The sequence below is a fragment of the Rhamphochromis longiceps genome, linkage group LG18 (genome assembly GCF_057381845.1).
Source record: "Rhamphochromis longiceps isolate RC_006_pf linkage group LG18, R_longiceps_female_GT1.1, whole genome shotgun sequence".
Lineage (NCBI taxonomy): Eukaryota > Metazoa > Chordata > Actinopteri > Cichliformes > Cichlidae > Rhamphochromis > Rhamphochromis longiceps.
The window spans coordinates 5,934,596-5,949,088 of NC_140574.1; the positions used below are offsets into that span (position 1 = coordinate 5,934,596).

Below are 14,493 nucleotides of genomic sequence, written 5' to 3' on the forward strand. Positions count from 1 at the left end.
ATCTTCAGGATTAAAGTTGTCAGACTATGTTAAGGTTCTCCGTCATCCAGGTCATGGTAGTCTAACAAGCTTGGAAAGAAAAGCGTCTGGACTAACTTAAGTTTCTTGAAGACGTTTCACCTCTCATCTGAGAAGCTTCTTCAGTTCTAGGAGCAACTGAGACAGAGATGTTCACATGTTGGACAGAGAGACAGATGGTGTGAAAGACTGTGAATGACCATCTTTGAACAGAGGCGGAGGCTTACGACACCAACTGTCTGACATCTATAATCCAGTTTTGGGATCCCTTCCCAGACGCCTTTACAACCGCTCACATCCTGGGTCATTTGATCTCAGGAAATCACATGATAGGGTGGGGCTAGGTTTTACCAATTGGTTCACCTGAATCCTTGGCTGATTGTGACCTACACCCGTTTTCACACCTTGGTTTGTGTGATTAGGTAGAGGATCAGCAGGTCTATGACCCTCTAGGGGACACTCCCATAGGCTTAAAATCTGGGACTTTCCACCAATAGCTCTTAGAACTGAAGAAGCTTCTCAGATGACAGGTGAAACGTCTTCAAGTTACTTAAATAAGTCCTAACACTTTTCTTTCTAAGCTCCTTAGAAAAGTTTTCAGGCATTTAACTGTGTTAATAAAGTTTTTTGACATTATTTTGGACAAAACTATCAGATTTTTGTGTCTATTCATCAAAGGTCTTGAGCCCACATTAAATCATAGCTCCTTAATGCCTAGTCCAGTTTGCATAAAGCAACAGTGCCATCTTTGTGACTTTGCTTTTATTTAACTCACAGACATGAATGCATGTCTGGTCCTGCATGTTGGATTGTTAATTGAAACCGGCAGCACTTATCGGAAAACCTCATCGGGGCTCAGGCAGCACAGCTGCAGGGCATTTAATAGTTTGTAAATGTAGCTGCAGACGTCATTTTGGCCCAGTCGATGTTTCATACTGCTGTGGTGTTTATTCTTCATTACCACCCAGACAAATTTATATAAGCTATTTAGTCATCCAAACATGATCAATAGATCCAGTTTGGTGAGTGAAATCAGCTGAAAAGACTTTAGCGCACGGCACTTGTATTCACGACTAGTTTCTTCGACTAAAGCGTGTAATCTACACACTAATTAGTTCAAAAAGTCCTTAAAGCAGAACATTCGGACTTTTCTTCAGTTGAATTTTAAACCTTTTAAGCAATGTTAAAAAAAATCGAATCAATGCAACACGGCTCTTTACTCTGACTGTAAGCAACCACATATTGGTAGAAATTTTATTCACGACTGTTCCTCAAACACAATATACAATATATTACAAGTCATGGCAAAGATCATGTCATTTGCATAATATGTCTCTTCCATTTTATTGATCTAATATTTCTATTTCTTTGAAAGAATTCAGTATTTGTGTCTGAAGCATGAGATGAAATCCATGATGCATTACTCTAATTAAAATCTGTTACATGTGAACTTCAGCTAAGGAGTCAGAGTGACCACAGTTCACTGCCCATGCTGTTTTTCTCTTATCTGATGAGAGGAATTCATCCTAATTAGAGGGCAGATAAAGGACATTTGTTAGACAGCATTGTGTAAGATGATTGGACCACCGATACAGTCTGTTTGTTTTGACAATAATATCATTACTCAAACAAACATTCATCTTCATTGCAGCTTTCAGATTTTAGCAACGTATAAAAGAGCAGTTCGAGACTACATACCTTCACCAACACGAGGCAGGAACTGAGTCCGTCAGTCTGGATTAGCTTCTGATATTTCCAAGACATCAAGACAGTATGCCCAATTAGAATTTTAATAACCCTTGCACTAAATATATATATGAAAAAGAGTGTAACCCAGGATTTCATAAGCTTGTTATGATGTGTTTACTTGATAGGTTAGTAAGCGTCCACTGTGAGAAACCAAAGTTGTTTTAAACAACTTTTGCTTTGTTCTGATCAACCTTCAACCGCTGAAACTTTATAAAAGACTAAATAAACCAGAAGCAACAAAAGCAGTGCACAGAATCTGTTTATTTTTTTAATTTTCATTCAAGCTGTGCTTCCATTTCAATGTCCTTGTCACATGTTCGGATGTCTTTTAAAAGAAAACAGTCACTAATTTCCAACCACATCAATCAACAATGAGCTGCAAAAGAGTTTTCAACAGGCTAAAAATAATAATAATTGCAACATTTGAAATGTGCTGAAGGAGAGACTGCTTTAACACATTTTAGGAATCTTCTTTTGGGCTTTGTGAACCACAATGGAGAACTGCCTGCTTATTTGGGTACCAAATAAGAAAACAGGTAAAGGTAAAGACCAATTCATGGTTTCTGCGGACTAAACTCAAACAAGCAGATCTGAACATGTCATGTGCACTAGCAAAGGAGTCTATCGTGAATATGGTGAAGGCTGGATATTTTTAAAGTTCATTATAAAATGTAGTATTCCATAAATGGATACCATAAAGTACACTCTTTGTGTGAGCTGAAGAAGCCAACACATCAAATTTTAACCTTTGATGGTGTAACGGTGCACAACCTGTTTTTTATGTGCAATATTGCTAGAAGAGACAGACACAACCACACACACAAATAGCAACCAAAAACAAGATGTGGAAGTGTCATCAATAAAATATACATGGTGGAAATTTATGTGGTGCAAAAACCAGGTTTTTATGTAAGTTTTTTGGCACATATTCCGTTGTTTCCCTCTGAGGACCCAAAATTTGGGCTGTGCATGAATTTCCTCACAGCTGGCTATGTGGCCTCTTCAACATGGAAACCATGAACTGGCCTTGAGTCAGACTCTAAAATGAATAAATTATAATAAGGCCAGTAGCTACTGTTCTCAGGTGGAATAAAAGCTTCCACGACATTTATACAGCTAGGCTCATTCCTGTTTGAGATGAAGACAGTATCAGCACTGAAGGGGCCACCAACTGCTGGGATACGCTTTAGATTGTGTAGATCAGGAGTCTCCAACTCCAGTCCTCGAGAGCTACTCTCCTTCAGCTTTAAGATGCATCCCTTTTCCAACACAACTGAATCGAATGATTGGCTTGTTACCAGGCCTTTGCTAAACTTGATGGCCTGCTGAAGAGGTAATTCAACCATTTCATTCAGCTGTGTTGGAGCAGGGATGCATCTAAAATCTGCAGGACCAAAGCTCTCGAGGTCTGGGCTGGTGTAGATACTATAATGGGTTCAAAGATTTTAAAAGTAGTTTTCAGAGTCTTTGAATCACTTGAGGGTATTAGTAATGATGATAATTACACAATTTGCAAGCTTTTGAATGGTTTTGGTTCAGATTAGTTTAAGGAAGAAATGGATAAAACCAACCCCAGTGACTTCAAATGATTTTGAACTGCAAACAAGTTTGGCCCAAGTGTCTAGAATTTTCAATGTAATAAATGTTACCACCCAGAAATCATGTTCCTATCATTGAGGGGACAGACAAACAAGCAATATTAAATAAAATGCAAATTTCCAGAGAGTTACATTCACACAGTGCAATGCTTACAATGGTAGCCTTTATCAATCATCTTTTGCATGACATTCATGGTGTCTAAGTACAAATACATGTGTTCAGGCGACATGATTCGTAGCATCACGTCAGTCAACATTAAATATGAATTCACTCGGCAAGTCAACACTGTGTGGTGTATATGGTTTTGTAGACTCTCAATCATTTGTAGTCACATAGATGTTAAATGACACACTGAGTAACATAGTGACATCTTTTAAGGTACTTGGTAACACTTTCATTAAGGCAACAGCTTTGTTTTGAAATTACAACTGAAATTTCTGTACAATTAAACAAGTTGTTTAGTTAAATTAATCGACATTGATTTCAATAGATGATCACTTGTTTAAATCGTTATTTAAACATGACCAGGTACAGCTTGTTAAGTGGGAACATTTACTTATTTAGTTTCTGTTTAAGGACCAAATAATTTTTTGACAAAATCAGCAGCAGCTGAGCTAAAACCTTAGTATGGACACCTGTACCCACCTGCTACTAAAACTGTTAATGAATATCTTAGACTAAATGATTGCTGTGTTTTTGTTTTGGTGTGTGAGGACATTTCATCTCTCTTTCAAGACGCTTGTTGGGTTGAGTTGGGAGTGTGGGATGAATTGCCTGGTGGGGTTCTTAAGACTGCATTCTAGGTTACTGAGACCTAGTGTTTTAAGCCGCCACCTCTGTTTAGTGCTAACTGTTTACAGGAGATACAGACGGCCTATTTTACTCCTGTCACAGACACAGATGAGTCTGTCCTGTTGAGCTGGCTCTTTATGTTGTACCATGCATCTGACTGGTTGTAGGTGGATGACAATGACGAAACAGAGGGATGATATTTCTTCACAAACCAAAAAGTAATCCAGTAATCCAAGGTAACTAAATCCAAGTACTTAAAACTACCATGAAGTGGATTACTAAGAAACTACAAAGACATGTTACCATGAAGAACACAGTTGTCGTTATCTATACTATTCAAACATGCTTTATCTTTTTGCCCCCTCTTTTTTTGTCATTTCCTTTTCTGTTCCTTTCCAAATTTTTAACAAAGCACCATTTGCACCATAGACAGTGAATCCATGCTGCAAGTCTGCTCTTTAGGCATCTCCCTGTCTGTCTAATAAGTTCCCATAAAATAAAAGCATGAATAAAATCCCCAAAATAACTCTTGAAAGAGTAAAGCATCATACATTACTAGTAATGTAATATATAGTATTTTGTATCATCTGCTGATATGCAGAGGATACCATAAAAATGTAATAAATAATAATCGCTTTAAAAACAAAACAGAAATTTCAAGACTCATCTCTGCCTCAGTGTTGTTCACCCTGCAAAACACATTGAAATAAGTTTGGACAAATATCTGATCTCCTTCTAAGTTCTTCAAATTTTATGGACCAGATTATTTGCTGCTGCAAGTATGACTTTACCTCGATGTTTATGTGTATTTTATTAACTATATTTTGTGACACAACGCAAGAACTGAATGCTGATTTAAAATATAGGGACACACACATACACTTAAATTAAAGGTTTGAAGAGGAAACTACTAAAAATAATTCTGTATGCCTTAAATCAAGTGTCACCAGAACTTTTTGTATTGTGCTGACCATTAAATACAACATGTTAAAGAAAAATATAGCACATTGCAAAAAGCAAAAGTTTTCATTTTTTCGCGTTTTGTCTTGACAAAATATACAATTAGAATCTACAAGAAATCACACGTTAACAGCCGTTTACCAAAAGCAATCAAAAAAAGTCAAACACTGAGGATTTCATGCAACTACCACAAAACACTGGTTGCATGAATAAAACCAACATAAAGTAAAACATTTCATAGTTACTTGTATCCACCAGGCACTTCTGCATTAAGTGGTGACAGCCTGGAGGTTCTTCTGCTGAAACACATTAAATGTGTTTTGAAGCGAATTTCTATCATATAAACCTCTTTTTATGTAAGTAATTTTAAAGACAACATTATTTCCCAACACAGGCTCTCACGAACACGTCATCTTGTTAATTAAATGACATCTTTAAAGTGCTCGTCTGTGTTGTGTCTTTAGAACAGGTCACCGAGCACTGTGCCAAAACCATCAGAGCATGGATGAAGAGTTTGGAGCATGCTCAGGACTTCTCAGTGACAGCAGTTTGTTGACTGTGCATTAAAATGAAAGTGTTTTGGAGAACAGTTTGGATTAAAATTGGTACAAAACAACCCTGTGTTTACCAATGGTTTTGTTTTGTTTTTAACCATAAGCCCAGAAACACTGAGCTCATGTGCTGACCTGGGTCAAAATTTCGACTTATTCTTACCAGTAATTTTAAGTATCAAATGGGTGGGTGTGGCCACTGTGGACTAGTAAATGATTCACTGAAGTGACAAGTTGTCACCTTTCCCTGTATATTTGTAAAAAATCAATCATTAAAACTGACCTTTATGTGAAATGGTTCGAAAAAAAAACTAGGAGAAGCTTATTAAAAGAACAGCTAGAGACACTAGAAGTAAAAACCTAATGTTTAAAAAAATATTTACAAATCAATTTTTACAACTTTATTTTTTTTTTAAATTTACATAACCAAGTTTTTCTATTTAAATGATAATAAATGTACTACCTATGGCCTCCAAAAGGGATAACATATGCCCAAATTTGGGTTTGGAGACAGCTGTGGTAAAAAGGCAACAACAATGACTTGGTACTGGAAGCAAATGCTGTGTTAAAGTTGGGTTTGGACACCAGCATTTCTCACAGATTTTTGGAAATATTCCCATTAGGACCCAGTATGCAAACACAACAGCAACTGACAGGAGGGTGGCGAAACACAAGAGGCTTTAATCAGGAATTTGATAACTTAAGGTGCTTTACAGAGTGACAGCCAGCTAGGAGCACCAAACAACAGGAGAACATTTGGAGGCTAAGAGTCTATTTTTCTAAGACAAACACCATGGAGAGGGAACAGATGGACTCAATCAAGACAATAATGAGAATAGGAAATTAAAAAAGATTGGAATTAAAATCGACCACATTAAGATCATTCTTTCAAAGCAGGGATTAAACTGAAACAGGGTGAGGAACAAACTCACACAGACACCTGTGATAAGGCTGGGAGAACACAGGAGGCACATGGAAAAGGATTGAAAACATATAAGAAAGAACTAAGGTGAGTAGTTTTGCGGGATTTAATGACAGGACTGTCACTTTGCTGCGTTATTGCATACAGCATGCACGTTCTGGAAACTAAATCCTGACACGGCTACCATGAATTTTAGGTCAGTATCAAACAAAAAAGTATTGCAAGGTTTCCCATAGCCAATCTATTATATTTTACAACATGGCTCCGAAATGACAGCTGGTAAGACTGCAGCACAGTATTACCAGCGGTGTTAAATCGCACAGCAGGCAACAGTTATATAAAGATTTGTATACTGAAACAATCACCTGTTTTGCTTTCTGTTAAAGACAGCAAAAATGGTTCTGGTTTTTTTTGCATTTTTTGCAAGAGCCAATTTAAAGTCTGCAGCACCTAGATCATGCTGTTTCTATTACACATATATGTTTGTTCAAAAATATAGATTTCAATGCATGCAACATTCAAGTATATACATTTTATATCTCATCTGTGCACAAAGTTCCAGGTAAAACAGTTTAAGGACGTTGCACATGTTTTTCTCTGCTCACGCAGCAGACATCATAGCATAAAGACTGCAAAAAAAAAAAAAAAAAGGCTCTTAGCAGCAAACACAGTAAACCTCACTGGACAGATCTGAAAAGTTTTTGATCCACTAATGAGAAACTTGAAGGCTTGCAGAGATTTGTAAAGCTAAAACCAAAATCTGCACTACAATGATGTGCAGGTCCCACCCTTGTGGTACTTCATTTCAAAGTACTACTTTTTTGTATTTTCCTAATAACTTTGTAAAACTATTGGACCCAGGTCAATCTTAAGACTGCATTTTTTTGTATGTTTGTTTGTGTGTCAAAGACCTCGTGTTCTCACAGCACCGAGGTCTCTGTCTGCAGAATGGACTGGGTTCTGGAGTTGCTGTGAAACTGCACCATGTGCTGTGAACCGTTTCTGGAGGCGAAGGTGTTGTTGTGGCGATTCCTGCTCAGACGACAGTTCAGATACATGCTCCGCCATTTTCTTTTTAGCTCACCTTGAACCTTCAGGAACAGGTAAAATAAAAAAAATTTAATCATTTGGATCAACTAAACACCAATATAGCTAAAAAACTTGATCCAGTTAGTCAATGCATCTCATCTGCCACTTCTGGGGGATACTAAAAAATGGGAGACACAGCCTTGTGTGTGTGTGTGTGTGTGTGTGTGTGTGTGTGTGTGTGTGTGTGTGTGTGTGTGTGTGTGTGTGTGTGTGTGTGTGTGTGTGTAAATAATTTGATCCATTTGGTCCAGCAACATTTGGCATGATTATGTCTGATTATCTGTGTGATCATCTTATATAAGCCAGGATAAATCAGCCTGCTTAGTTGGTGGAAAATTCAGTTTCCCATTCCCCAGTTTCAGTTGGAGCTCGGGGTTGCAGAATGGTGGCAAGAAGAATGCTGTGAGACCAAATTTAGAAAATCTTTCTCAGCATTTGCATCAATGAGCACCTTCCACTTTAGGAAAAGAACAAGGAAAAGATGCTTCCTTGTTATTTTGTATCCAGTTGATCAAATTGCCTGAGTGGCATCTTAAATCTATAAATACTTTCCTCCTTTTTGATATCTGCCATTCATCTTTGTTTTTCTTCATATTCTCCATGAGTATCTATGGAGAACATAAAACTTTGCTACAGTTCAATCACTACCTCATTCCAAATATTAATCACACATATCAGTTACATGCACAGTAATTATTTGGGATCCCGGGCAGCTTCTAACTGATTGAGCGGAACTTCCTCCATCTGTCAAATTCACCACTCACCAGTATTTATGATAATGTAATGGAACACATCATGATACATCCAATGATTTTACATAAAGTCAAAAGGTGTGACAAATTCAGTTGACACAGTGTAGCTAAGTTTATTAATGAATGGAGTCTGACTGGCAGATAGAAGGAGGACACTCAGCAATCAACACTTTGCAGATTTTAATTTTAAACACTTTTTAATAAACGAATATAAGGAAAACACGTTTTAGCTCCAACAAATGTAATTTATTAAATGTTTCTATGAAAGTTTGACAAAATTAAGCAAAACAGGCACACTATCAGTTGAGTATAGAAACATTCATGGATAGATTTTCTATTTTGCCTCACAGAAATCACTTTCATTCAAATGTTTTACTGTTTAATCAATTTGGCTGCTCATTAAAATGACTAAATCCATACTTTGTATTTTATCAGTTCACCTGATAACTTACCTCACTGTTCAGGAAACAGTAGAGAATGGCCACGACCAGACCCTAAAAAAACAAACACTTAATGAAGTAAAGTTTTTTCAGAAAAGTTTCAGAATCGCTGCTTTAAAGGATCAATAAGGTGAAAGACACTTGTTCAGCACCTGAAAAGATCCAAGGGCAAGGTCAAAAAATATTTTATAATCTTCTGCGATGGATTCACTGAGAGTCACGAAGACCACATAGTGGATGCCAAACAAAGGAATCAGCAGGAGTGTGGATTTGGCCAGCCTCCTGAGAGAGAAACAGTCATATACAATTATTTTATGATACAATTTAAGAATAAGACATGATGCAGTGTTTCTTTTAATTGTTAATTACAAGACCGATGCAATAAATCAGTTAAACATGGATGACTAGGGTGCCTAATTCGTCTGACACGGATTCTTTTGTAGGTGGTCCAAACATACTTCACCATACTCTGCTCACCTGGGCCTTGCAGCCTGTAAAAACAAGCCTCTGTATTCACTCTTTCTGCTGTCTCAGTGTTAAACATAAAAATACACCCAATGGTAATGTGAGGCAGTGAAATAGTGGAAAGATCTAAGGAGCTTGGAAAGAAAAGCGTCTGGACTTATTGAAGTTGCTTGAAGACGTTTCATCTCTCACTGAAGTGTCTTCAGTTCAAAGCGCAAATGGAGGAAAGTCACAGATTTATGTGGACATAAACAAAGAAGCCTGTCGGACTTTTTTAAAACTGAGCTCGAACTGTTCTCTTGAATTGAGATAACTCGCTGCATCTGCTGTCCAGGGTTCTGCTGGGAGGCTCACACCATCAACAAATCTGATATCAGAAGTAATCTTTCCAAAAACCCTTTACATCCCACTGCAATCAGACTACTAAATGCACCCATCCATCTGTGCTCTAACACCACGCTTGCTCATGAATATGGATTTATTTCCAGGGTGATACCAAAGTATTCCCAAGCCAATTAAGCCAGTCAGTTGTAGTGTTTCCCAGTTCTGCTCCAGGGTCTCCTCCTGGCTGGACATGCTTGAAAGTCCTCTGCTAATTTGTCTTTATTTATTATTTTATTTATAATATATGTTATTCTATTTCTTTGTGTATTTATTGTATGCACATTCCTCCTTTTTGACTTGTCACATTTTTGTAGGACTTTAATAAATTCTTAAAACTTTGCCATCAACCTTCTTTTGTGTTGACATCTTCAGCACTGCTGCTGCACGTAGATCAAGGATCTGTTCACTACACTTTGTTGGCTGTTTGGCATCAGTTTGGCTCATTTAAGGAACTTTCTTGGATACAATTCCTATTTGTCTCTTTCACACTGTGATTATGAGTTCATAGAAAACCCCATATAAAAATAAATTGACATTGTTGGGCAAAGCCTTTCAACAGTGGAAATCTCAAAAAGTAAGAAAGAAAAGTTGCACTTTTCCGCGTGGCATCGGGATACAAGTGGACAATCAAACTGCTCATGCAGCACACTCCCAAAGAAAACGGTAAAATCCTCTTTTCCTTCATCACTCCCAAGCTGTCAAGTGTCAGCTCAGTCTTCACCTACACCAACAAGAGATCCTGCAGTGAAACAAATTGGGCTTACCCACCACCTCTCGCCACTAAATCGTGGATCCCTGTGGACATGAAGAATACCTGACAGCTCAGCACGAGTAAGATTTCACCAGAGAGGAAAACTGCCTGAAGATTAAACAAAGCAAAGCCTTAAACAGACACTAAACTGCAGAGAAAATGTGGCTCCATAAAGGAACAAAGGTTCCCCCCCGTTTCATAAGAGCAGCATCCTGAAACGCTGTCTTGTCGAATGAGCGTTAGCGTCACTCTTATCTCAGTCAGCAATACTAGAGGATAAAAAATGGTCTTGGTGTCTCAGATGATCATGTTTTATACTTTGAAGAATTTAGCTGACTCTTTTATCCACAGCAGCTTTTACTGACTGAGCAGGTGTCATTTACTTGATGACACAACAGTTGACACAACCTGTCACCTTTTGTTAACTTGGCTTCAAGTGCATGTTGGAAAAAAATGAAAATATAACAAAACGAGGATCCAGGAAGGCAGAGGTGCGGTTTCCTTTGTGCTCATGCTGAGAGCATCAAATCGAATCCTACCTGTACTGTGATTGGTCATTGCCGCCCACGTCAGGACACCTCAGCTTCTGAACCAAGATCCGAATGATGCAGATGAACTGAATGAAGTTTACCTTGGGGGGAGTGAAAAAATAACTTATAATCCATAAGGGGTGATTTTTATTTTGCTGTGTTCGATAATTTGCCACCCACCAAATCCAAGAAATAGGAGGTCATGATACAAACGCAATTTAAAACAGGAAGGCCTTGTTCTAAATAAAAAGCAGCCTACTTTATTCTTTTTTTTAAAAATGAGGGATTTGTGTCTCATCATTGAACAGAGATTTTTTTTGTTTGTTAGGCAAATGTATAAAGTTCTTCCTTAAATACTTTAAAAAACCAGACTGAACTTGTTTTCTGTTACAGTTATTTTCTGTTGTTTCAGATCTTTTTTAAACATTACAAATGGAAATATTTTTGCAAAAACTAGCAAAATATCTCTATCGCTACATAATGCCATCATTCTAATGTTTAGTGTTATGTTTTTCCTGCTAGCTAAAAGGCGATCATCAGAGAACTTCTAATATAATCTAGAGCTCCTGTTCTCTGGACCTCTGGTTTCTTAGGTGAAACAGTCCAGAATGAATGGGATCCTATGGTGCTGTAGTCCAAACACAGACTTTTAGGCAGGCAAACATTTTCCTCTCACACTTCTCATCATGTCTGTGACAGAAGAAGGTGACAAAATATAGTCCTGAGGAAAGAAAATATTTTCACAAGACTCTGTGCAGAAATTAAGAGAGTAAGTATCTGCCAGCTGGTCTGACCACATCTATAAAAACAGAAGTTTTGCTACTTTGTTGGTCTGGTGTATTTGTGTGTTAACAATATGCCGCAATCTTCTCAGGTTAACACCTTGAGACATGAGGTACTAACACATCACACTGCTGTTTTTGGACATTACACAGAACGCTTGGTCATGAGTATGAACTTATTTAAGACTTTCTTTCAGGTTTTAAAAGATCTTAAAATCAAAAGGCTCACAAACTCTAACACTTTAGTGAAATATACCGGGAGAAACAACTGTAATATCATCCGGTAATGCTGTTCGCTGTCTTCTTGATACATTTTATTTTTCTTCACGTGTAGCTGAAATTGGAAAAGGACCGATTTTAAAAGACTACTGTACTTTAAATACAGATCATTTCTGTAGAATGTTATGGAATAATTTGAAAAATATATGGATGTATCAGTGGGAATTTAGAAAATCGTACTAGTGAGATCTGAAACATTGCCATAGGTTTCTAAAGGGTTTTGTATTATAGTCCAAAGCCAGATTAAAAAAATGTGAATAAGGTCAAAGACAGATATTGTTTCACATGACGGATTTATTTGTTTTCCACTTTATGTTTTCAGTATTTGTTTTTTCTAATCAACCAGTTTTTCCTTTTAGGCAACTGAATGCTTTTTTAACCAATACGCAAAATCTGCAGGTAAAAATGAAAGCAATGGCTTACCATAATGGAGAATCCAATTGGTCCGTTGATCACCCAGTTGGGTATGGGTTGGTCATTTGTTTCCCAGCACCTGAAGGTCACACAAAAATATGAATGTAATAGTTGTGTAAATATTATATATAACAGTAATAAAAAATGGGCATTTTAAAAAACAGAGGAAGTGCTAGTGGACCAATAAATGTTGAATCACTGCAAAAAGTACCATAAGATGGAAAGAACCTGGTCTTCACTGCTTAACTTGAGCACTAGTAATTTATCTACAAATTTGGAGGAAGCCAGATGGTAATAGACCCCATCTTACTGACTCCTTTTCTGAAGTGAGAAAGCATAATTCTAACTCTTTGTTTGATCTCTACTAATGAAGCTCATTTCTGCTGCAGGCAATCCTGTGACCTTCACTTAAAGTCCAAACCTTTACGTGGGGCGTAGATCAGCTAATAAACATTCCAGTTTATAGTGACAGTGTCAATATTATAACTGAGCCCCCAATGTGCCGATCAATCTCTTTTGATTTCACCTATGTAAAAAGGTACAAGTTTGAAATCTCAAGGTTCTTTTAGATAGATCACAATCCTGAATGACTACAGACTTGTCTCAAATCCCCACCACCACCACCACAACCGTACCCCAATTAGGCAATGCTGTTAACATGGCACTGCACTTCATCCTCCAGCACATAGACCTCCAGTAACTTATGTCTGGTTATTTCTGTAGACTTTAATTCCTATCAGACTCTCAGATCTTTAGCAACAGATCTCCCCAAGGCTGTGTACACTCTCCCCTGCTTTTCTCCATGCATACCAACCGCTGCACCTCCAGTCACCAGTCTGTCAAACTCCCGAAGTTCACAATAGACACCACCCTCATCAAACTCATCTCAAGGATATGTGTGAGGGTGCACTGACAACCTTATGACCAATTCAGAGACAACAGCCAGGAGCTCTGTGCTGTTAAATCAGTGGGGATGATTGGGGTCTTCAGGAGGATCCCATGCCCAACATAAGCCTGCATGACTGCCTGTTGGATACTGTAGGTCTTGGGAGATGAAGACTTCAAAGTTGAGGCAAAACATCAGCTCCCTCATTACAAGACCACAGCAGAGGATGCACCTCCTGCAGCAGCTGAGGAAACCTAAACTCTGAAGTCAGTGCTGGGATACTCCAACTCCTCCTCCCTTCAATCACATCCTCTGGCAGGAGGCTGCGGTCCATCAGGACCAATACTGCATGGTACAGTTTCTTTCCATCTTTATCACTTTATTATTAATGTTAACACTCCCATAATCAGACCATTAAAATCTTCACAATGGACTCCATTGCATGCCACAAATACTGAGTATTTTTACAAAATGTATATGTTCTTATGGTTCTTATGACCAAAACCATTTTGTTCATTTGGGTCAAACTCTTCACTCTCTTAAGGTCAGCGTGTCTTTGGGGGTAAAATGACACATTTAAATATGACAGATTGTCCTAACAATTAAATATTTAAGCTTTCTGGATATTTGGATGGTATGGTTCAATGAAATAAAAGTCAAGGAAACTAAATGACTCACTGTTGTGACTTAGTCTCAGTCTTCTTCTTGGCTTTGGTAATGAACTTAAAACTTAACAAATTTCATTATCATTCTCCTCACACTCTGGTGTGATGTCCTTACTGTCCTTTGCTATCAGACCCTGCCTCAGTAATTGTTATAGACTTGTTTCAGAAGCTTGTTTTTATAGTTCGCCTACACGGCATGACTCATAGATAATGAGCTGCAGTGCCAGTTGCAATAACGTGCAACAAAAGCCAAACGCCACCAGGTTCCTGTGATGACATCTCAAAGCAAACCCTGTCAGCTAAATTATCCAATAAAGTGCACTTTGACATGTGAGATATTTCTCTTATTAATTGAAAAACTGGGCCCCATTCCTGCATGGTAATGAATAACAGTCTAATCAATAAAATGCAATTTGAGGCCCTAACGAAAAAACAGAGGCAGTGGCTGTTGAATACCAATGCATG

General features: G+C 37.8%; 1 protein-coding gene across 1 annotated transcript in view; it reads right to left on the reverse strand.

Moving 5' to 3' along the window:
- Positions 1-2,075: 2,075 nt before the first annotated feature.
- The window catches only part of LOC146647594 (vasoactive intestinal polypeptide receptor 2-like), a 91,673-nt gene continuing 79,255 nt past the window's right edge, over positions 2,076-14,493 (reverse strand). The window contains exons 9-13 of the mRNA XM_085389488.1: positions 12,487-12,556; positions 11,012-11,103; positions 9,025-9,154; positions 8,885-8,926; positions 2,076-7,682 (exon numbers count right to left, since the gene is read on the reverse strand). Of these exons, the coding sequence (XP_085245614.1) occupies positions 7,512-7,682; positions 8,885-8,926; positions 9,025-9,154; positions 11,012-11,103; positions 12,487-12,556 (505 nt within the window). The 3' untranslated portion in view covers positions 2,076-7,511. The remainder of the gene's footprint in view (positions 7,683-8,884; positions 8,927-9,024; positions 9,155-11,011; positions 11,104-12,486; positions 12,557-14,493) is intronic.